Source organism: Oryzias latipes, chromosome 11, assembly GCF_002234675.1.
Source record: "Oryzias latipes chromosome 11, ASM223467v1".
Lineage (NCBI taxonomy): Eukaryota > Metazoa > Chordata > Actinopteri > Beloniformes > Adrianichthyidae > Oryzias > Oryzias latipes.
The window spans coordinates 21,811,660-21,833,742 of NC_019869.2; the positions used below are offsets into that span (position 1 = coordinate 21,811,660).

The 22,083-nt window shown below is 45.2% G+C and overlaps 1 protein-coding gene across 3 annotated transcripts; it reads right to left on the reverse strand.

Annotated features, from left to right (window-relative positions):
• Positions 1-1,262: 1,262 nt before the first annotated feature.
• Positions 1,263-20,120, reverse strand: ahdc1 (AT-hook DNA binding motif containing 1). 3 transcript variants are annotated; one of them, XM_011481194.2, is made up of 6 exons: positions 19,621-20,120; positions 9,858-10,015; positions 8,242-9,539; positions 5,456-7,161; positions 3,592-5,272; positions 1,263-2,439 (listed from the first exon to the last, which is right to left on the reverse strand). In XM_011481194.2, exons 3-5 carry the CDS (start codon positions 9,415-9,417, stop codon positions 3,598-3,600), a joined length of 4,557 nt encoding a protein of 1,518 aa, XP_011479496.1. In that variant the 5' UTR covers positions 9,418-9,539; positions 9,858-10,015; positions 19,621-20,120; the 3' UTR covers positions 1,263-2,439; positions 3,592-3,597. The 3 variants fall into 3 exon arrangements, with proteins under 3 accessions (XP_011479496.1, XP_011479495.1, XP_004074397.1); XM_011481193.2 differs by having other exon boundaries at positions 9,826-10,015; XM_004074349.3 differs by lacking the exon at positions 9,858-10,015.
• Positions 20,121-22,083: the final 1,963 nt, after the last annotated feature.

Consider the following 22,083-nt stretch of genomic DNA (forward strand, 5'->3'; position numbering starts at 1 on the left):
GTTTATTTCTAAAAGCTAATAAACTGTAATTTTTCCTGTTTAATTAAATTATTTTTCTTCTTAATTAATTTTTGGACCCCTTGACATAATTCACAACAATCCTGTCTCTATTAGAAAACAACTACGCCCCAAAGAATCAGATTTTTATAGTTCGAAGAACAAAAAATCTTGTTTCTAAGAAATAATTAATTGTAAAAAATATTTCACAATTTTTAGTAGAAGAGTTATATACTTCAGGAATTGCTGTTTTATCAACACGGACTGCTTGAACACTGCTTTTTTTTTTTTAATTCAAACAAATTAGGAAAGTAATTTGCAATTTGTAGCCTTTAAATGTTCATTGATCCATGCTTTGAAGAAAACTGGGGTCTTTGCAAAAGAAGGTAAGACTGCTGAAGCACACTAAATGTATAATTTATTAAGATCTAGTAAATGTTAGATTTGATTTTACTTTGCTTTTAGCATTCCTCAAGTAAATATATTTTTCAACCATACTCATTTGGGACCGTAAATGCAGCAAAATTCTCTTCTCATCTAACTTAAATTACTTTTGTATGTATACTAAACGGTAATATTTCCAATAAAAAGGGGAAAAAATGCCTAGAACAGGTTAGCTCCTCCCTGCTCTGTGTGTCATGTCACCTTGTTGACAGAACATGCCCCCGTCTGCCATACAGTGGAATGTCACAGCAAACACATTTCCTCTGGCCATGTCTGAGTCTATTTAGTCAGCCTGTTGACAAACTGTACACAATCTGCAGTCAGCAAACGTCCCCCCATCTGCTTTGGTTCCCGTTCTCTTTGTCTGGCTGGCACATCCACGCATGCACACAATGCGCAGATGTACAATGTTTGCTGTAAGTTTTGCTTTGAGCACTCCTTTCCTTTCAGACCAGAGACACCGGCGTCTTTTGCTTTTTGATTCAGTGTTATTCCATTTTATTGGGATGAGGGGGGGGGGGGGGTCAGCTTTGTGCATCTTTTTTGTCTCTGCGCCTTTGAAAAAAAACCTTCTCCGACACCCTTTTTTAATTTTCTCAGTCTGGTTTTGTTCTTCCCCCTCCAACATCTTGCACAGAGTTTCTACTCCTCATCCATTCCTCTCCTCCCCTCCCCTTTCCCTCCCTGTCAAACATTGTCCTTAACTGAACTCGCTTGCTCAGTCCCAGACAGCCCAAAACTCATGGAGGCTGCAAATCACGCACTCGCAGGCACGCACTCCACCGCTCTGGATCTCATAAGAAAGCTCAAAGAAGACAGTATTACCAATGGCAAGAACATTATGTGTATTTAAATATTTTTCACCTTAGATACATACATGATATTAACAGACTGATATACAATTTTTTTTTGTTCATCACAAAAACCACCTAACAACACAAGACCACAGAAAAAGAAGGGAGAGTGAAAAAATGAACAAGGCCCCGCCAAAATGTTGGCGTCTTGGGAGTTTCACTCCTTTCGACCCCACAGGCTAGCACACGCACACGCACACGCAGACACACACACACACAGATAGAGAATATGCACACAAATACATGCATCAGTGCAGTCACGCAAAATGCGTCCTCCGTCTTGCATTTAAACACAGAAAATAAAAGTCTCTTTGGGGCCATTGCGTAATATCAATGTCTCCTTTCCTTGTAGCGAAAACAGCAAAACACAGGATGTTGAGTCTCCATACTGCAGTCCTCCCCCTCCTCACAAAGCAGAGAAACCACGGCATAACACACATAGATGACAGGCCTCTGGAGCAACGAGAGGCCCCCTGGTTTGTAGCTGGAGTTGTATGTACAGATGCTGGTATTTCAAGAGCAGACATACTCGTATGAGACACGACACAGGAGCGCACAGAGCAGGACGTCGGCTCGGCTCGTGGTATTTTAAAAAGTTGTACTTCGGCTCAGGTACGGCTTCGATTGTGGCACAAGACAGTTAAATGAACGGAGTGCAGAATATGGTTGCTGGTTTAGCAGAGGAGGGGAAGTTGGGAGACAACAGAAAAAAACCCACATAAAAGCAAAACAACAACAAAAAAAACAGTTTTAAGAACAAAAAATGGCAAGATTTGGTGAAATACTGCAAGTTATACAGAGAGACTCAAATGGACAAAAAAAAAGTACTTTAGTCCACGAGTGCGTCAGCTCCTCTTGGCCATTCTCTCATTCCAGTGCAGAGGGTGCTCACATTTGATTTCATGTGTTTATGGCTAGGTAGTTGTCTAATCTGCACATGCATCTTTTGCGTGTGTTATTGTGTTTGTACATGCTTGGGTGTGTGGGTTGATCTTGATTGTCAGTGCTGGAGAATTAAAGCTTTAGTGTCCAAAGCTGGCAGCTAAATTCTCACCCTTCATTTCACAGTCTCTCACAAAGAAAGTCACCTTTAAAAAAGAAAGAAATGTTTGCAAATCTGTAAAAGCTTGAAATGGATGCGCACCTGTGGGGTGGGGGTGGGGGGTGGGGGTCAAAACACAGAGAAAAAGACAGAAGAAATTAAAAAGATAGCAGTAAAGGCTGGAGTGCAGTATTTTAAAACAAAAAAGACGTGGTCATCTATTGATACTACAAGATAACATGGTAAATAAACTTGTTTGTGATGTTTTGTTGCACACCTTTTCCTATAAACTTACAATATCATCTTCAGATCACCCTTTTTTATTTAATAACATTACATTGACACCTTTCCGTAAAGCCACTGTCCTGTCACACTCCCTGACCAGTTTGTCGATCCCCAATTACATGATCAAGTTAAAACAACAACAATAAAACACATCTCTAAAGGGAAACTGAATGAAATGGAGCAAAAACACTAAAGAAAATGTGTCATTGGAGCTCAGGTTGAACTTCGTTCATTGCTCTATTCATTTCTTCGTGGCATGATCCGCAGTGATGCTCAACTCTGCCTTTAATCAAAGACTGGGATCTTTCTGGTTTCACTCAAACATGTTCATATTGTACAGTAATTGGTCAATTCTGTGGTGTTGTGAAGTTTTAAAAATCTCTTCTGGAAAGAGGTGGATATGCTGATAAGTGTGCTAAACAAAAACATGCACTAGTGTGGACAAATCCACAGAGCACATTAAGCAGAAACTGTTGGCCAGATGTGCCGCAGTGTTTCTTTTTTTTTTTATTGTTTTTTTTTGTTTCGAAAAAAAGGACAAAGTAAAAACAGACTTTTAAACATTTTAGTGCCAAAGTGACATATTCTTAAACAATCTACTTTTAATTAATTTACAAATTAAACCTAAATGTTTTTATATTCTGAGGAAAAATGTCATAGTTTACATAAAGTTTTGCAATTTACTGTAGTTCCTGTAATTCTGGATTTAAAATTTAATTTATGACTTTAAAGTTATGGTTCTTGCTAGTGGCTTTACTGAAATCAAAAATTTATTGTCAATAATAGATTATCTGTTTTTAATAATTGGACAACAAACTCATTTTAATCACTAATTGTCAATTCCTGTTAGTAATTTGTCCCTTATTTAGATCTGGAAAAAAAACAACCTTCTTTAAATCTTTTCTGTCAATGCATGTTATGGTTTGGATGGTTATCTAGAAAATGCTAAATGCTGTCATATCCACTCACCTGCTGTTACAGGCTGGTGACGCTGAAGCTGTCATCACTGGCTGTGTCCAGAAGCTGGCACAACACCCCTCCACCCTGAGTCACCTGGGAGGGGTAGCGATGTCCTATGCCCTGGTAGGATTGATGGGGCAGGGAATAGCCACTAGCGTCCTCCTGGTGAGTCGAGGGGTCCAGAGGAGGTTTGGGGTAAGGGGAGAGAGGCGAGGGGCCCTGGCCTGTACTCAGGGCATGGGCTGTCAGATCCCGCTTGTTGGGAGTCATGGTGGATGGCGGACTGCGCTCCTCGTAAAGAGCAGGGGTTGCATTGGAGTGCAGGCCAGGACTAAGGTTTGGGTGTGAATGTGATGGGTGGTGCGTGTTGTGGTGGGGTTGACTGTTTGAGTGGGTGAGAAGGCTGCTCTGGAGGTGTGAGTTGGTGTGTGAGCTCATGTTCGTGTGTCCACACAGCTGTGCGCTGTGTGGATGCGTCTCACTGGGAGTCAGGTGCGCCTGTGGATGTGGAGCCGGGCTGGCGTGGGAATTAGCATGGGTGTTTCCATGAGGACTTGAGTGCGTATGCACGGGTATGGTGTTTGAGTGAGGGCTGGGGCTGCTGCTGTGTGATGTCTGTCCATACCAGTAGGGGGAGCCGCAGTAGTTGGGGGAGTCATACTGCGAAAACTGGAGGTCTTTGGGAGGGGGACGATGGGAAGGGCTTAGAGCTGTGCTGCAGTGGGGAGTTAAACGTGGTGAGGGGGAGCATGAAGGTGAGAAGGTCCTAGATGGAGCGAGGTGATAAGACTGAGGAGGCGGAGTGGGCTTAGGAGGATAAGGAGGAGATGAGACACTTGGTGAAAGAGAAGAGCAGGACTCACCAGGGTATAAAGTTGGATATCGTTCCTCAGAGGACGGTGTGGAGGGGTTGGCTGAATAAGGAGAGGGGTACTCACAGGGTTCCTGGAGGTAGCTGGAAGGTGGAGCAGGGTTTGGAGTAGTCAGAGGAGAAAGGCTGCTACTATCTCCACTATAATAGTCCAACCCCTCATGAAACAGACCAGACCCCTCTGGACCTCCAGCTGACACTACTTGTCCGACTCCTGATGCAGTGACAGCCTTCCCCCTGCCTTTGGACCCCGACGGACGCTCCCTTTGACAAGAAGATACACCTCCCCTTCCCCCTCTAGATCCCCTGCCTCGACCTCCAACACCACCGCGCTTTGGTCCAGGAGTAGGTGTAGGGGAGGGACTGGACGGGGAATCAGAATGCAAGCCAGAACCTCCCTCTTTTTCCAGCAGATATTCAGCGCGTTTTCTGCGACCTCGGCCAGGTTTGCTTGTTCCCCCACCTTGAAAAAGGACATTCTGGCTCCAGCTGTACGATGGTCCTGAGGCGCTGTCGTGCCAATCCATCATTAACTTTTCTAGGCTTGACAGGCTTGATTGACCCCTTTCACCGCTAACAGAAGCAACCTCACTCTGCTTGTATGTGACACTGGGGGCGCTGGGGGCACTGACGGTGGCCGTGGAGCCAAGATGGGAGGAGTCAGATGAGGACTCCGACAGGCTCTCTGGAAATGGTTGTCGCTTGGCCTTCTGGGGGGTGTAGTTGGAAATATCCAGGATGTCTTTTGACTCATTGGAGCCATATTCACTGAAGCCATGGTACTGAGACCCAAAGCTGTCCAATGGCCATCCACTGTGTCTGGAGAAAAAAACAGAGCATATTAGCCTATAAAAAATAACCAGTACACAGAAGTCTATGGCAGTTGAAGAAAGTCATTTGTCAGAATTCTTCGTATCATAATTCCTTATCTCATTTGTGAATTTATGACATAAATATTTGTATGTGAAGTGTAGAAAAAGTACACTATAATGAAAGTGTTACCTGTAGCTCCACTGACTGGAGTTGTACTGCTTGTAAGTCTCTGGGAAGGAGGAGCTGCCTTTAGCCAATGACATATACCCTACTCCACCAGGTGATGTGGGTCCTGTTGACTCCCCCCTCACCAAGGAGGAATGGCTCGCTGACGGATATCCACCGTAGCCCCGCTTGGCTGCTGCGTGGTAATTAGAGTAACTAACTTGACCGACAGGGGGGGTCTTACCACCATAAGCAAAGCTGCAGTCTGAGGATCTCTGTGGGACTGCAGGAGAAGAGCAGGAGTAGCCCGATGTGTAGGGACCATACGATGCTGGATGGGGGGAACTGGGGGAATGTGAGAGTGATGGGGGAGTAGATTTGGGATATGTTGAAGTGGTGGGGGATGTTTGGGCTATAGTTCCATAGCTATAAGGAGTCCTGGCTGTGGAGCAGTAAGTCTGAGCTGACCCCTCAATGCCAGAACTTGCTCCTTTATTGTTCCACTTCAAAAATGCAGGAGACCAGCTGTGGCCAGCAACTGGACTGGATGGCTCATATCCAGACGTAGATGAAGCTTTCTGTCGACCCGACTGTGAGGAAGAGATATCCAACAGGTCAGAGGAGTCGTCTGAGTCGAGCAGCGACCGAAAATATCCAGCAAAAAGACCCTGTGTGTCCTCCCCAGCTGGTCCCCCACCTCTGCCTCCACCTGGGCTGCCGTCAACACCTCCCAGTCCTACCTCGCAAGACGAAAAGCCACCCCTTGAAGATCTGCAGAGTTGAAAACCCCCCAAACCTTTCTCTTTATGAATAGTCTCTTCCTTCCCCCATCCTCCTGCTCCATTGGGCCACTCTTGCCCCATGGACATCCCAACCCCTTTAAGCACGCCGTTTTTTCTCATGCGTCTCTTTTTAACAATTTTTTCAATCCCCAGCTCTGTTCCCACCATACCACCTCCCCTCCCCACCCCTCCTCCACCAACACTCTTCCCCCTTTTTCTGGGCAACCCATGTTCCGCCAGTGGGCCCAGTTTCCGCTTCTTTCCAATTGATTCAAAAAAGTCACTGAATGTGCTTTTATTGCACTCACTGCCCCCAATCCTTCCAGCTGCTCCTCCACCTCTTCCCATGCCACCTCCTCTGCTGCCTCGTGGACGTCTATATCCAGTGAGTCTGTGAAGCAGGGTGGATATTCCTGGGTTTTCCAAAGGGACATGAAAGCTTTCCGGCTCACTGGGTGTCCAGCAGCGAGGAGGGGAGCAGCGACCGGTGGTCGGAGGCTGGCGGTTTAAAAACGCCAGCTTGGAGAGGACATCCCCATACTCTATTTTCACATCATTTGTATCGTTCACATAGGATGGATAAGGAAGTGGGAGTTTAGTCCGACGTCGCCTGCGTGGCTTTTTAGGCTGTTCTCCAGAAGCACCAGCTACCACCGGGTTTGCAGGTTCCACCTGAATTCCTGGCACCGGCTGTTTGGGCGGTCTCCCTCTCCTACGTTTGAGAATAACTGGCAGTTCTCCAGGGGGGAACATCACCATAACACTTTTTCCATTGTTCTTCATGCGAAGAAGAGCAGTTGGCTCTCGGACTGCGTCAGAGCCCTCTAGAGTGCTATCGTTACTTTTCTCCACCCCTGTTACTGTCTCCACGTTGGAAATTTTGTAGCTCTTCTGTCTGCGGCTTAAGCTCACAGGAATGCGTGGCACCTTGACAACAATCTTCCTTACCTGAGAAGCAGAGAAAACAGTTAAAAAAATGCAGGAGTAAATAGCACTTACATGCTTCTGTGTCATAAAAGCACGGATAGTTTTAAAGGCCCACTCCGTTTATCTTTTGATCTATTTTAAAAGCATTCTCAGTTTTCTTCTAATTATGATTATGCTGTTTTTAAGAAAAAATAAATAAAAAATATCTTTGTTTTACATAGTTTCTATAGAGCACCAGTAGTTCATTAGAAACTCCCATCTTAGTTGTGGAAGGGAATGTTGCCAGAGAGTAAGCCTGGCCTCATTTCCCATCATCCTTTTGTTAACATGCTCTCCAGGTAGCTTACAGCCCCTCATAACCCAACCACCTAAGTCACAGCTACAGGTTTTTTTCCAACAGCATTTTTTCATCTGCTCCTGGTTCACAATAAATTTGAATAAAAATTACTCAGATATCCTATCTTAATCTTGATTTTCTTTTAAACATCTCTTCCATCAGGAGAAAATGTCACAAGAACATGTTAAAAATACCAAAAACACAAGTTTCATCCATGCATGTCTATAATATACAAATGCAAATTTAAATTAAAAATATCCTAGAGAGAGAGAGAGAGAGAGAGAGAGATGCTTTTAGCAGAGCTGGTTAGGTCAATTTTTTAGATAAATCGTGCATTTTGTGGTACAATCACCAAATTTAGCATGGATGTACCTTAGTATCCCCTCTTTCCAAAAAGGCATGTTAGCCACGAGAAAAATCCATACATTTAATTGTTGCAAAAATATTCAACTTCTATTTGCCCCAGTCCCAACATGGACTGTTAATGCACAAAATGCAGTATTTTACCTACAGAATACTATTAATGTTATGTTACATATATATTATTATTATTTTGGGATTTCTTGTGGCTAGCATGCTTTTCTGAAAGAGGCGATCCTAAGGTACATCCATGCCAAAAGTGGTGCTTGAACCACAAACGCGATTATGTTATTAACCGGCCTCACTAGCAATAACATGTTGAAAGAACACAAAAACCACGATTTTCATTGGAGTGGGTCTTTAACAATGAACCAGAAGGGCATAGAAACATTAGGAAAACGTACACCAACAAAACGTCCTCGTCTGCTGTTGCTGGGAGGACACACCCCCAGTTCTTCCTTAATCGTCAACATAGGTGCAGGGCCAGAGGATGTAAATGAGTGAAGAGGAGCGGCTTGGTGGTAGATCGCCTGGGCTGCCTGACGCTGTCTCATTACACTCTTAGGTCCTGGTTTATGGGCAGGTTTCACTGTGGGTCTGCATCTGGATTTAGGACCTGGTTTATGCCCAAGTCTGGGTCCAGGTTTAGGCAGAGCTTTGGGGACGGGTTTAGGTGTGGATAAAGGAAGAGCAACATTGGAGTGACAGGTAGGTGTGGGTAGAACAACCTCCACAGGTGGATGCTCTTTTTCATTACCAATAGCCACCGCCTCCTCTTTAACCCTCCAGATCTTCTTATTCAGTATTTCCTCCTCCTTGTCCCCTCCCTTATCTCTCCCCTCTTTTTTTTCATTTTCGTCTATGCTTCGGCGCAGGCGGGAGGATTTGCGCAGGTGACAGCGGAAGCGAGGACGGCCAGAGCTGCGGAGTGCATATTTCTTTTCTGTCTCTGCAGGGAGAGAAGAAGAGTCTGTGTTTGGGTTTGGGGCTAGACAAAGGGTCGAGGGGGACTCTGTCTCCTCAACCCGCGCGGGGCCTGCCAGCTGATTGGTGGAGGCAGGATGATTGCCAAGTGCAAGTGACAAAGGTTGAGATGAGGTTGTGTGCATGGCCTCTGATGTGAGAGTTTTGGTCATTTCTGAGCTTATGGAACTCGGATGTGAGCTAATTTCCATATGTCCAAAATTATCTGTGTGCTGAAAAGCCTGCGCGTGCACGTCTGGGTCCATGTGTGTTTGCATGCTCTTGGGTGTGTACTCAAATGTGTTGCTTTCCGCAGTCGTATGGGTCTCGGTCACCCTCTGCCAGCATGTGCCATGCTGAAACCTCCTCTGCAGATGGACGCCGTTGGCTTGGGCAGACGGAGGGGTGGAGGAAATGTCATCTGGAGTCGTGGCTGTCAGTCCATCACAGGAGTGATCCTGGAACTCCCTCTGCAGCACGAGCTCTTCAGACCAGAACTCAGGTAACTCCAGCCTCTTAGTCCCCGCTGCACAGACCCCCTCCTCAGGCCAGGTTTCACTGCAACCCACTGAAGGCCCAGGCTGTCCTGGATGTAGATGACCTGACAGGCCGCTCATTCAGTGTAAAGTTTAGTTGGTTGTAAGGCAAAAACAGTAAAAGTTGCTTCCAGATCTTGTGAATGAGTATTTCCTGTAGGAATGTGTCCTCTAGAGCTGGAAAGAGCAGAAGATTCACCCACCTAGGGATAGAAATGGGTGATAAAATCAACCAGGGATGTCTTACAAGTTTCTTGACATCACTCAGCTGAATTAAAATCCCTGAATCCAAACCATGTCTATCTATAAATTACACGCCAGTTAACATCCAGCACATACAAATCTAACTTTTGCAGCCCAGATGGAAATTTACTTGTTAGATAGTTGTTACCATATCTGGCAGCAGGCCATAAACCGACTCTATAATGCACCCTGTCTTATTAACTGTGCCACCCACACAGCAGCATTACAACATTAGATTACATTTACCATTCATATCCTGCTCAGTCGGATGCTTTTACCGAAAAGGCTGAGGCACTGATTTTGATTCTGGGTTGAGCCTCACTCTGTCTGCCTGACTGGCTCTGTTCTGCAGGGGATCATTGGGTCATCAATACTGCAGTGGAGAGCTCACATACTTCTCTCTCTTCCCTCTGCTTCTGTCTTTTGCCCATGGTTGCTACGGCAAGAAAAGGAAGGACACAAAGACAGACAGAGGAAGGGACAGAGGGTTGAAGAACGGTGGGGAGGTGGAGCAGAAAGAAAAAGAGAATAGGAGATTAGTATATGATGTCAGACCGCGCATCAAGCCAGACAAGAACCAGTTTTTTGGAGCTGGCTGCATCTCCCATCATGCAATCACTAAACTCCAGGAGTGACTTGAATTTTAATTTAATTTTTTTTTTTTAACAAGATTTCAGTTTAGTTTATGTGTTTTTAACAGAATCAACATGAGACTTGAAAGGCGTTAAACTGTATTTAGATCTACGCTGTTGATCAGAACTGACAGGCTTACATGTTGTGTGCAGCCTGTTTTGGACACATACCTTCAGCTGCGCCAAAATTCAGTGTCAATGCACATGCTTTACATGAAATAATAGCAGCAATAAAATCAACAAATTCACAAAGTATCACAAATCGCCCAGACAATCGAAACTCTATTATAAAGCAACACCTAATTGGATCGGTTTGTGTTGTGTCAACGATCAGTGCCACTAGGGGGTAGCAAAGAAGCAATGAGTGAAAAGGTGTTAAAGGATGAACAGATGAAGGTGACACAAAGACAGGAGTGATTGAAAATGTAAAGGAAACCCAAAGGAGACGAGAGACACCTCTTCTGTGTCACTCAAAAAAGGAAAGAAGTTTGATTTTTTATTTTAATAATTGGACCACGTGGAGATGCATGTGACTGCAAGCTGGTCAAACACGAACACGCCTGCTACATTTGAAAACAGAAATGCTGGCTCCAGCACTGTAGCACGCACTCCACATTCAGGAAAATTACATCCATTGTCAGATCTCTGCCTCCCTCTCCAACATATGGCTCTGATTAGGAGGGAGGAAAAGAGGACGGAGAGCAAGAGAAAGAAATAGAAAACGATGAGGAAAAGGAGGGGGAGAAAAGAAGGGATTGAATGAATGGAGAAGAACGCTGACAAGGTGAGAAGAAGCACAAGAAAGTGAAAGAAAAAAACGGGGAATAATCAATATTGAATGGATTGTCAGAGGCGGACAGTTTGGGGAGGAAGGAGACAAAGTTGAAGAGGAGGATAAAGAGTAAGAGTGGGAGAGTTTTGGGTCTGCACACATGAAGTGGAGTAACCTCTGTTGCTCTGAGGAATGACACAACTGGGACAGACAAGCATGGAGCCTAACACACACACTACACACATTTCTTTAACCCCTCACCCATTCTCCCCCCTTCATGCCCACCACCTTACTCCCATCTCTCCCGTTCTCACTTTCTCTACGGTCTAATTAACAGGATTCATTAATTAGGGCTTCATCTGACCACTTTGTGAGAGACGGAGAGGAGCACATGCTTTAATTAAACATCGCATCACATGTGCTTCCACATAAGAGGACACACTGTCACTCCCAGACACACAAGCGACACATACCAGCACACACATGCAAATATACCCCCGCAGCTTCATCCTCCCACACACTGATTTACACATAAAGACAGACACGGCACACACACGCGGATGCACTTGTGCACGGACACACACAAAAACAAAGACACACATGCAAATGCCCCTCTCCTGAGCTCCGCGGGGGGCATCCTGACAGGGTTTCGATTCGAGCCAATCAATCCCGCCATGATTCATTGTTTGAGCAAAACACTCCTCCTGGCATCCATCAGCCGCCATCGCAATATAATCATACGTGTTTTGGTGCATTTTGCTGTGGATGGCTCTGAGGCTCGGGAACACACAGTTGTGCAGCATTGTCTTGGTGAATGCGGCCGATGGTGTGCTCTGCTCCCACATGATGATCCGTTGAAACAGCTTCACAAAGAGAAGCTCTCCAAAGAATACTGCTTGATCAGTTTTGATCTTGGGAAATGTTTAACTTTCTTAAAGTTTTTTCCATGTGCGCACATAAGAAGAGGTGACATGCCACAGAGTACGCGTTAGGGTGTTCAGGACAGCTTCCTGTTTGGGAGACTGTCCTGGTGTGTTCAGTTGAGGGAGGGGGGCACAATGACTCTGTACATTGTAGTTGTTCTGGCACATCTACTTTCTTCATATCTACCTTGTTGGCACAAAGACTTGCAGACTCCCAGGCCTGCCAGCAGAAATCCTCAATGAGGAAGTAGACCTTGTGTGTACGTGCATGTCTTTACTTGTGCACACGTGTGTGTGTGTGTGTGTGCGTGTGTGCTTGGTAGTGTGTGTCTTCCTGGGTGTGTTTGTAAAAAGCACTCAGTGAGCTCTAACGGGTGTGCAGTTGTTGCTAAGAGACAGGCAGCAGCAGTGAAACAGCATGAGGGGGGGGGGGGGGGGGCATAGAGGAGAGAGGAAAAAAAGAAGGGGGTGAGGAGAAAAGGGGGGGGTCTCTACCAAGAGGGTTAGACAGATAAGAAAGAGGATGGGGGGGGCGGGGGACAGACAGATAGCAAAAGTGTGTGCGAGGTGAGGCCAGAAGAGAGGAAAAGGTGGGAAGGGGGAAGTGGGTCAGGGGGTCCGCAGAGACTGAATGACACTGCGCGGAAATGCAGCTAGCATCAGTGGTGTCGTTCCTCCAAACCACCTAAAACCCTGATGCAACATCCACCTCCTGCTCCAATCGCATCAAACCTTTCGAGAGTCTTCTGAGAAAAAGATAAATGAATTAAAAACTTTAAACTACAACAGAGGTAGAAAGGAAAAAGAAAAGCTCCAAAGTTCTGTAAGAAATTTTAAGGAAAAGTTGTTCCCTTCAACTACATCAACCTGTTTTGACAGTCAAACTTTATATGAAGAACAATGTGGAGGAGCGGCACCTTAAAAGGTTAAGGACGGTGCACAAATAGATGACAGGGTTGTAAACTTTAAATGTATGGGGTGAGGAGTCGAGGCGCCTGAGAACCCACAGCTGTTGCATCATTTTGTCAGAGTTGCTCAAAGGTGCAAACAAAAAAAATAAAAAAACATAGAAGTCTCAATTATACCGACAGCAACTTAGAGGAGACTTTGGGAAATGTTGAAATGAATTTTATATTACTTTTTAGTTTTTCTTTATCCTTTCATATCTTCTTTAGTAAAACCTTTTTCTCTTTTAATCAGATGTAGCTCTTCCTTTTTATTTTAAACATGTTTTTGTACGAAATGTATCTGGATTGCCTGAAACTGTCTTGCTTTTGTGTGTTATTTCATTTAAATGCATACAGGGCTAGGAAACTCGCATTCAAGGGACCTCATCCAATGAAAAGTCTATATAAATGAACTTAAATGCACGTTGCAGGTTTTCACGTTGAAAACTCTCACGTTTATGCTCCGGTACGCAAGTCCAAATATATTTGTATCTATGGTAAAAGTGTTTCCAGTGGTCTTTTAATTGTCGTTATGCCATTTTTAGCGAAAATCAAAAAGCCTGAGTCGTTTTCTTAAGACATATTTTCTCCAGAGCGTCTGAAATTCATCAGAAATTCGCCTCTGATTTGTGTGTGGGAGGGCGACTAATCATCCCTTTGTTTACATTCTCTCCCGCTAGCTTACAGCCTCTCACAATTCCAAGTTCACACTAGCAGTGCAACAAAAATGGCAACCAATATTGGAGCTATCCAGCCGTTCAGTTTCGACCCAGATGCCAGCTCAGACATGGAAAATGAGGACGTTCATGGATCTATTTGTCTATAAGTGGATCCATCAGAAGGCATTTCAGTTTTTGCTTTTTTTAAAACAGCAGCTTTTTAACTGCAACTGATGCATCACTATTTAATTACTTTATTTATGTCCTTCATCATGAGAAAAATGCTACCAAGAACATGTTCAAAACAACAAAAACATGATTTTTTTTTATTGAATGGGTCGTTACGTCTGTTTTCAGGCTCTACGAACCATTGAAAGTTAAACCAGTTGAACTTAGTTCAATCAGAGACTTTGTTGTGACGTATGGATGCCGTCCTTTTTAATTCCTAAAAGTGCCAACCGTTTAAAAATGGATTGTGAAGAAGAAATTAATAATTGCGACACTAAATCTTTCATACATCGGAATAGAGCTGTGAAAGAAAAAACCTTGAGCGAGATTCGCAAGATTTGCATCACTTCGACATTTCACATCAAGGCTCTTCCAACTGCGCAAGTATTGGTTAGTGACAGTCCAGTGTGAACACTGTATGCTAAAAGCGTGTTTATGAATGCCTGTTTAGCGTGTTCTTGATTGCGTGACAAATGTGTACACAGCATTAGGCAACAATTCCTCCCCTTACCGATAGGCTGTTTTATTTTCTGATAGTGCTGTGTCATGCACATTGTTGTGGATATATTTTGAGGTTAAAAAATTGCCTGGTGTTGGGTTGCATTACAGAAGAAACCAGTCAACTCAATCAACCAGATCCTTTTCAACTATTATTTTGCTTTGTTTTTGTAGAATAAGTGGGTTAGATTCGGTGGAAGAATATACTGCAACATATACTGCAACATGCACTGTTTTGTAACTACAGGACCTCAAATGGGACAATCCAAATTCTAGCTCCACATCCGGCCTTGATGCGCATTTTCTTCCAACTTAAACTGTCTCAGAGCTGTGGTTCTGAGCTGCTGTCCATCAGAAAGTAACCAACCAAACCTCATCCCCTCCATCCACAATCTCCTTCATTCTGACCTCCCCGCTCAGCCACCCTCCCCCCCCCACCCTGAGAAAACTACCACTACCTCCCCAGCTGCAGGAAATTCCTAATGATCTCCATCATCAGTGTGTGTGCTGCATCTCCTGCCAAGAGCAAGCTCACGCACGCACCACAAACGTGCACACGGAGAGATCAACACACATTTGCAGACAAACAAAAAAGGCAGACAGACGCTCAGACTTCACACGGAGCAGATCCACTGGCAGCTCAGCCAAGGATGCACACAGGGGACGGGAAGAAGTAGCTCCTAACGTAAAATCAGGACCTCCCACACCCCCACTCTTGCGGTCGACCTGTCTTTCCTATCATTTTACATAAATGCTATTTTAGGACAAGAGAGCAGTAATACCCCCTTCCTTCCTCAGACTCACACCAATTGTCTTACTCACTGCTCCCCCTCTGATCCCTCCAAAACCGCCGCCCCCTCCAACTCCAACTTTCTCAACAACAACACAGCAACCCCTCCTGCATCTTCAGTCCCCTCCGACACCCCCCACCCCCACCCCACCTCTCCTGCAGGCAGTTTCCTGGCGCTGCTGATGGCAGGCTCAGTCCTCACGCAGGTCATGTGACCAACTGCACCAGCTGGGAACAGGAGTGAGCACATGTGTGCACAAGAACGACACACGGGGATGTGTTTTGAAACAACTGAAAACACATGCAAGCACAGGAGGTCCTGACCAAGTATTTTAGGTGCAAACAGAGCACACACCACTTTAAAAGCACATGTGCTGTCCGACGCACGAGTCGAATGCTTGGACCCTGGCGTGCTTTCAGACCTTGAGGCCAGTGTGTTGGAGAGGGGCCTCTGTGCAGCGGCCCTGACTTCCTGACTCCTCCTCTTCCCTCCGTACTCCTGTTCCACAGTTGCTGTGGGAAACGCTGCAGCAGTGCCCGTTGCCAAGGAGAAGACTGCTGGCTGTTTGAACAACAATGGCCGCCTTGTGAGCATTCCAACTGTAGGAACTGACAGCTCATCAGCCACAACCTCAACATGCACACCTCTTGCCGCACACCGACGCCACTCCAGTCTACCCCTCCAGTTCTTGGCCCCCCGAGTCTGAGCGAAGCAACACGTTCAGACTCCAACACAATGAGGCAGGAGCACATCTGTGACCGCTCTAAGGAATGATGACTTCTGCTGAGAGAACAAGATACCCCTCCATCCCTCTGTCTCTCCTTCTACCTGCATCTCTTTTCCATATCCCTCTTTCTCACACACAGTGCGCAGTGCATTCATCCATCTTCCCCCTTCTTCTTGACTACTCTCTGTCTTTCCCTCGTATCTCCTCCTCTCTCCTCCCCCTCCACAGCCCCTGGTTTCACTCCCTTTCCTTCTCAGGAAGTGTGTTCTCACTCTCACACACACACACACACACGCGCACACACACACACAATCTCTCCTGGAAGGTAGCGATTCTCTTCGTCCCTTGGGGGCAGACACTTCCTCAGAGAAGGAGGGAAAAAGGAGAGAAGAAAGAGAAGCAGAAGCGAGGATGGAGAAGGATGAGGAGGAAGGCAGAGGAGAGGTAGAGTGAAAACTGTATTCACGGCTGGGATTTATAGACAGACCCCTTAGTGCTCTGATTATCTGCTCATATTGATGGGACGACATTGAAGCCACGCTGGTGGAACACAGAAACTGCACTGAAGTCAAATTAGCTTGCAGTGCGTGTGTGTGTGTGCGTTTTTGTGGGGTGGGTGGGAAGGGGGTTCTCTGCTTATCCTCTGACTCACTGTTATCAAACACACATACCCAGACATATTTTTTCACAACACAACTCTAACAAACAAAAACGAACGCTCACAAGAATCAAACTCACTGTAAGGTGTAATGGTCTGCAAATTGGTGTGAGTGTGTGTGTGTGCCAGCAGGTGTGTGTTGACTACCAGACAGTGAGAGGAGATGCTTGTGTGTGTGTGTGTGTGTGTGTGTGTGTGTGTGTGTGTGTGTGTGTGTGTGTGTGTGTGTGTGCGTGTTTTCCCCATCTCTCGCCCCTGTTTAATAATTGAGCTGATTCTGTCCAGCTTGTTAGGGAGGTACACAGCAGCTTCACACTCCGTCTTTCTTTTTCTCTCATCCCCTCACGCGCTCCATCTATCCCTCCTTTCCCCTCCACCTCCCTGCTCCGTCTTCATTTATCACTTTTTCTCCTCCCTGACCCCTCTGTCCTATCTCTAGCCCTCCTCCACCCCCCACCCCCCCACACCACCCCTCCAGTGCCTTTGCAAATCTCTCCTGTTCTTTGACCTCTCGCGGCTTCACTCTCCTTCCATCCATCCCGCTGCCCTCCATCATCCCTCTCCTCCTGCCTCGCTCCATCCTCCAGAGGTGAGAGGTCGGCTCTTCCTCTCTGCTGTCAGACTCAAACCGGCTGCAACCAGCCTCACTTGGAGGGGGGGGGGGGGTGTTAGTCAGGGAGACAAGGAGAAAGAGAAGCCAGGTGAGGAAGGACACACAGGAAGGGGAAGGAAGGAGGCAGAAGAAGAAGGTGAGGAAGGGAATGACAAAAAAAGAGTGATGAATGGGGGCAGAGGAGGCTGAAGGAATTGAGAGACGAGGGGGGGGCGCTTCTTTTGAGTCACTGCCTTTGGCGCGGAGGAGCCGTTTTATGAATGTATCGTGTGGGAGGTGACAGAATGGAGCATACAAACACAGCTCACACTAATGCTAAATGGCTGTTGTGTGTTTGTGTGCAAGTGTGTGTGTGGGAGTGGAGCCACATTTACCTGCTTGTGGGAAAATCTATTTCACTTCAGGTGACTTAAATTAATACGGGAAAAATAACAGAATTCCTAACATCCGGGTCAAAAAATACCTAATTAGTCTTGTTAGGAGTTGCAGCAAACATCGAAAGTGTTAATGTACTCAAAAATATAGTTTCAATTAGGAGAAAAAGAAGAGGTTAATATGTAAAAAAAATCTTTGTCTTTTTTAACAGCACTGCAGTATAATCCTCACTGTGTTCTCCAAGCCATCTGCTGACAGCTAAGGCGTATCCTTAAGAAAGCTCAACCAACTTCTTCTCCTGTGTGGAGACTGGAAACTGCACCAGAAATCAATTTCTGCAATGTTCGGGACGATTTTAAAGTTCTGAAAAAATTTGAATCTGTTGTATTTGTTAAAAAGAAGGGGTGATATTTCTCTTTTGTGAATATTCAGAGTGGTGGGTGAGGCTCACAAAGCCAGCAGTGAGTGCATGGAAGCTGGGCGGTAAATCAACAGGGAAGCTTAGTTGAAGGTTGTTTTTCTTGCATTTTGAGAAGATAAGCACTGGAAAAATGTTCTTTTTGATTTCTATTGTTACTGTATTTGGGGTTAACTGATGTTATTTAAGCCAAAAGAAGATAAATAGAGTCTAGATTGGGGCACTAAGGGTGAACCAACTTCCCCCTCTTCTGTGATGAGTTAAAACAAACCTCCAGATTCAACAGGTTGCATGATCACGAATTCAATTGAGAACTTTACAAAGGAAATCACAGGACGTCCAAAAAAGTGTGTGTGTGTATATGTGTGTGCACACATATATGTTGTAGTCCATCTTTCCTATCGCCATGACAACGTCCATATCAAGAGGGCGTCTGACTACAGCAACCTGACATGCTGATTGGTAGAGAGAGGAAACAGGTGATTGGTTGAGCTGTTGGCTGTCATATCAGCAGAGTGTATCTTTGTGACATTGCAAAGCACGCACACATAGTTACACACACACACACTTCGGCTTGGCTGTGCCGTCAACCAACACGCCTACAAACTGCAGCAATGTGCAAACAAAAGGTATGCTCCCCGCACGCACTTGGCAAGTGTGCGCGTCCTCGTGCAAACGCACGCACACAGATCTGAGATGTGCTAGGTGTGCTGACCCTGCCAATGAGGACAGGAGGAACATCAACTGAGCTACAAGGCCGTTGCTATGACAACTAGCCCCACTCACACAGGTAGAAAGCACAATAGGCCTAAGCTGTTATATGTTCACATTCTCTCTGTTTGTGACACATACAGACCCACACTTTTGCACGACAACACGTTTAAGACAAGTCTTTCAGTCAGAGGCTGAATGCCAAGGAAAGACCATTTCCTTTTCATTCCACCACTCACAGTGCTGAAATTTCACATCATGTCCAAGTGGGGGCTGCAAATGAGAAAACTCAGCTTTCAATCAGTGGCTGAGAGCGTGAGACTGTCTGTGTGAGACAGACAGACAGGCAGACAGAGCAGCACTCTGCATACTAACGCCACCTGCATCCCAGCACTTGCTCTTAGGGGCCTTCAGGTGGTCAGCTGCCACTGATGTGGACTCCTCTAATCCCTCTCCTTCCCCCTCCTCGGACCACACAGAGGTACTGATAATGACCACGACACCGGCTCTGCTGCCACTGCAGGATGTGCTGCTGCCTGATTTCTGCCATGCAGACCCAAAGAGCTCTTCAGGTCTGCAAATATCAGTCCACCAACAGGGGTTTGGGCTCACAGCCCAAACATCTGCAAGGTGTCACTGCTCTGCATCAGAAAAGTCCCTCCACAGGTAAAGCCCTGTGGAGACAGCAGATAAATGAAAAAAGAAAAAGGTGTGTGCTGCTGCCTTATCAACAGGGTGATAAAAACGCCAAAAATTCTCATTGGAGGAAAAGAAGGAGGAAAAAAAAACAGGTGGGGATTTACAAGGTTTTCTGCGTGCTAATTCAACCAAACTGCGCAAGTGGGCTTTTGTTTGTTTGTGTGTCTGTGTGTGCGTCTTTGTGTGTATCATCATCTCATTTGTAACTACACACGCTGCATGCCTACAGTTAAGCCAAGATGACCCAGCAGCACGAGCAGTGCGCAACCGGGTTTGTGTTGGAGAAAAAAACAGAGGAAAGTGCAGACAGATGTGTGCTGCACAGCTGTCTTAATAGTCAACAGTGGGATTTAAATAATGGTTTATGATATGCATACAAGGCGTACTTACCGGGAGGGAAAGTCTGATGGAGGAGAAGGGGAGGGGGGGGGTGCTCCCGCTGCGCGCTGGAGGTGTCAGCGCTGGCTGGTGGCGGTGCTCACTCCTCTTCTCACCCGGGTCACGCAGCCGCTGGCGAGCAGCATTTCCCCGTCATGCGAGCTCCCCGCGTCGGAGGAGCAAGTGTCCTCCCACTTTCAGTGGCAACGCTGCCCCTGCTCTCCGCCGTGCGCCACCGTCTCAACAGAAAACCCTCACATCAATCTCTGCACCCACAACGCGAAAGAAAGAAAAAAAAGAGAGGCAATTTAAGGTGAAAAAAAAAACATTTAAAAAAAAAAGGAGGTTCTGTCACAATCTTCTTCTTCCCGCTGAAGGCACTGACATGCCCGCGCTGAAGCCCCGCGCAGCGCTGCTGCTGACAGCCTCGGGACTCCCCAGAATGCGGGAGGCGAATATCGACCGTGCGCCTCTGCGTTTGAAGCTCTCTGTCTGCTGAGCGCCCCAGCTTCGCTGTGCCGTTTTCAACGTGTCTGCCTGTCAAATCCATCCGGGCACCCGTAGCTGCCTCTGCCTCAGTACCCGCGGGAAGTGTAGTTCGTTAAGAAAGAACGAGAATTTCTGAGGATTTTTGCCTTGAAAACTTAAAAACTCCTATATTATTAGCAAACTTTTCAATTACAAATACCTTAAAATAAATATTTACTCGAAATAAATATACCAAAGGGCATTTTTGATCTACTAGCTTGGCAAGCATTGTAAGAAAGTTTGTCAAAATAAAGCCATATCACAAAAGATAACCAAAAATATATAGGAAAAAAAAACTGAGAAAACAGAGGATGTTCATCTTGAAATAGGCTTAAGATAAAAACACCTGAGACTGGTTGTAATTAGCTCCATTTAAAGTAGTTTTATTTCATTATTCTTTTGCTTATTTTTTTATTTAAGAAAAACGTACAAAGCTACACTTTCCCATAGTATTTATTTACTATTTTGTTTGTAATATTTGATTCTGCACATCAATATATATATATATATATATATATATATATATATATATATATATATATATATATATATATATATATATATATATATATATATATATATATATATATATATATATATATATATATATATAAATATATATGTGCGTGTGTGTGTGTCTGTGTGTCTGTGTGTGTAACTGTAACGAATATATTTTAAAAAAACGCCCCTCTCACCCTCCGCGGGTGGTTTCTCCTCCAAGCTCGGGTCCTCTACCAGAGGCCTGGGAGCTTGAGGGTCCTGCGCAGTATCTTAGCTGTTCCTAGCACTGCGCTTTTCTGGACTGAGAGGTCTGTCGTCTTTCCAGGTATCTGTTGTAGCCACTCCTCTAGCTTGGGGGTTACTGCCCCAAGTGCTCCAATTACCACAGGCACCACTGTCACCTTCACTTTCCAGGCTTTCTCCAGTTCTTTTCTGAGTCCCTGGTATTTCTCCAGTTTCTCATGTTCCTTCTACCTGATGTTCCCATCGCTTGGCACTGCCACATCCACCACAACGGTTTTCCTCTGTTCTTTATCCATCACTACAATGTCTGGTTGGTTCGCCATTACCATCCTATCAGTCTGGATCTGGAAGTCCCACAGGATCTTTGCCCTCTCATTCTCTACCCCCTTCGGAGGTGTTTCCCATTTTGACCTTGGGGTTTCCAGTCCATATTCTGCACACATGTTCCTATAACCCTTGTGCTATCCTAGGCACTTTAACATTGGGAGTTGGGTCATCTAGACCCACTAAACAGTGCGCTGAACCTTTTTTCTTCAGTGATTCGTGATCTTCACTGGTGTCCATGGATTACATGAAATCTTTCCACCTTTATCCACCTTTGTCATGGTAGGGAGAACACGTCAATGCAAGAGTGGGGTCATCTAAGATAGCAAAAGGGGTATTTTATTCCAGCCATTTTATTGTGGCGTTCCATGTATGCTTTACCTGCTTCAGCATCTTACACCCTGCAGTTATGTGCTGGATTGTTTCAGGTTCCTCTTTGCACAGCCTACACCTTGGGTCTTGTCTGGTGTGGTAGATCTCAGCCTCAATTGCTCTGGTGCTCAGGGTTTGTTCCTAAACTGGCAGGATGACTTCAGTTATGGTCCGGTGGTACATCCCATGCAGGGTGTGTGTGTGTGTATATATATATATATATATATATATATATATATATATATATATATATATATATATATATATATATATATATATATATATATATATATATATATATATATATATATATATATGTTACTTATAAGTAACATCTGAAATGAAGTCACAATGCCAATTGGAAAAATGGATATTAGACCTGGTTATTGGATCGGATGTTACTTTTTAGTCACAAATTTGCTCCTTTAGATTGACGAAATGTCCCAATCTGCAGCTCATGCAGGGTTAATCACACAATTAATCAATTTACCTGCTCATTACTTCCAT

Excerpts from the sequence above, each read along its gene's own strand:
- ahdc1 (XM_004074349.3), bottom strand. The coding sequence starts at position 9,417 with ATGAGCGGCCTGTCAGGTCATCTACATCCAGGACAGCCTGGGCCTTCA. Across the intron at positions 7,162-8,241 it reads GACGAGGACGTTTTGTTGGT|GTAAGGAAGATTGTTGTCAA; the intron begins GTACGTTTTCCT and ends TCTGCTTCTCAG. Across the intron at positions 5,273-5,455 it reads TCCAGTCAGTGGAGCTACAG|ACACAGTGGATGGCCATTGG; the intron begins GTAACACTTTCA and ends TTTTTTCTCCAG.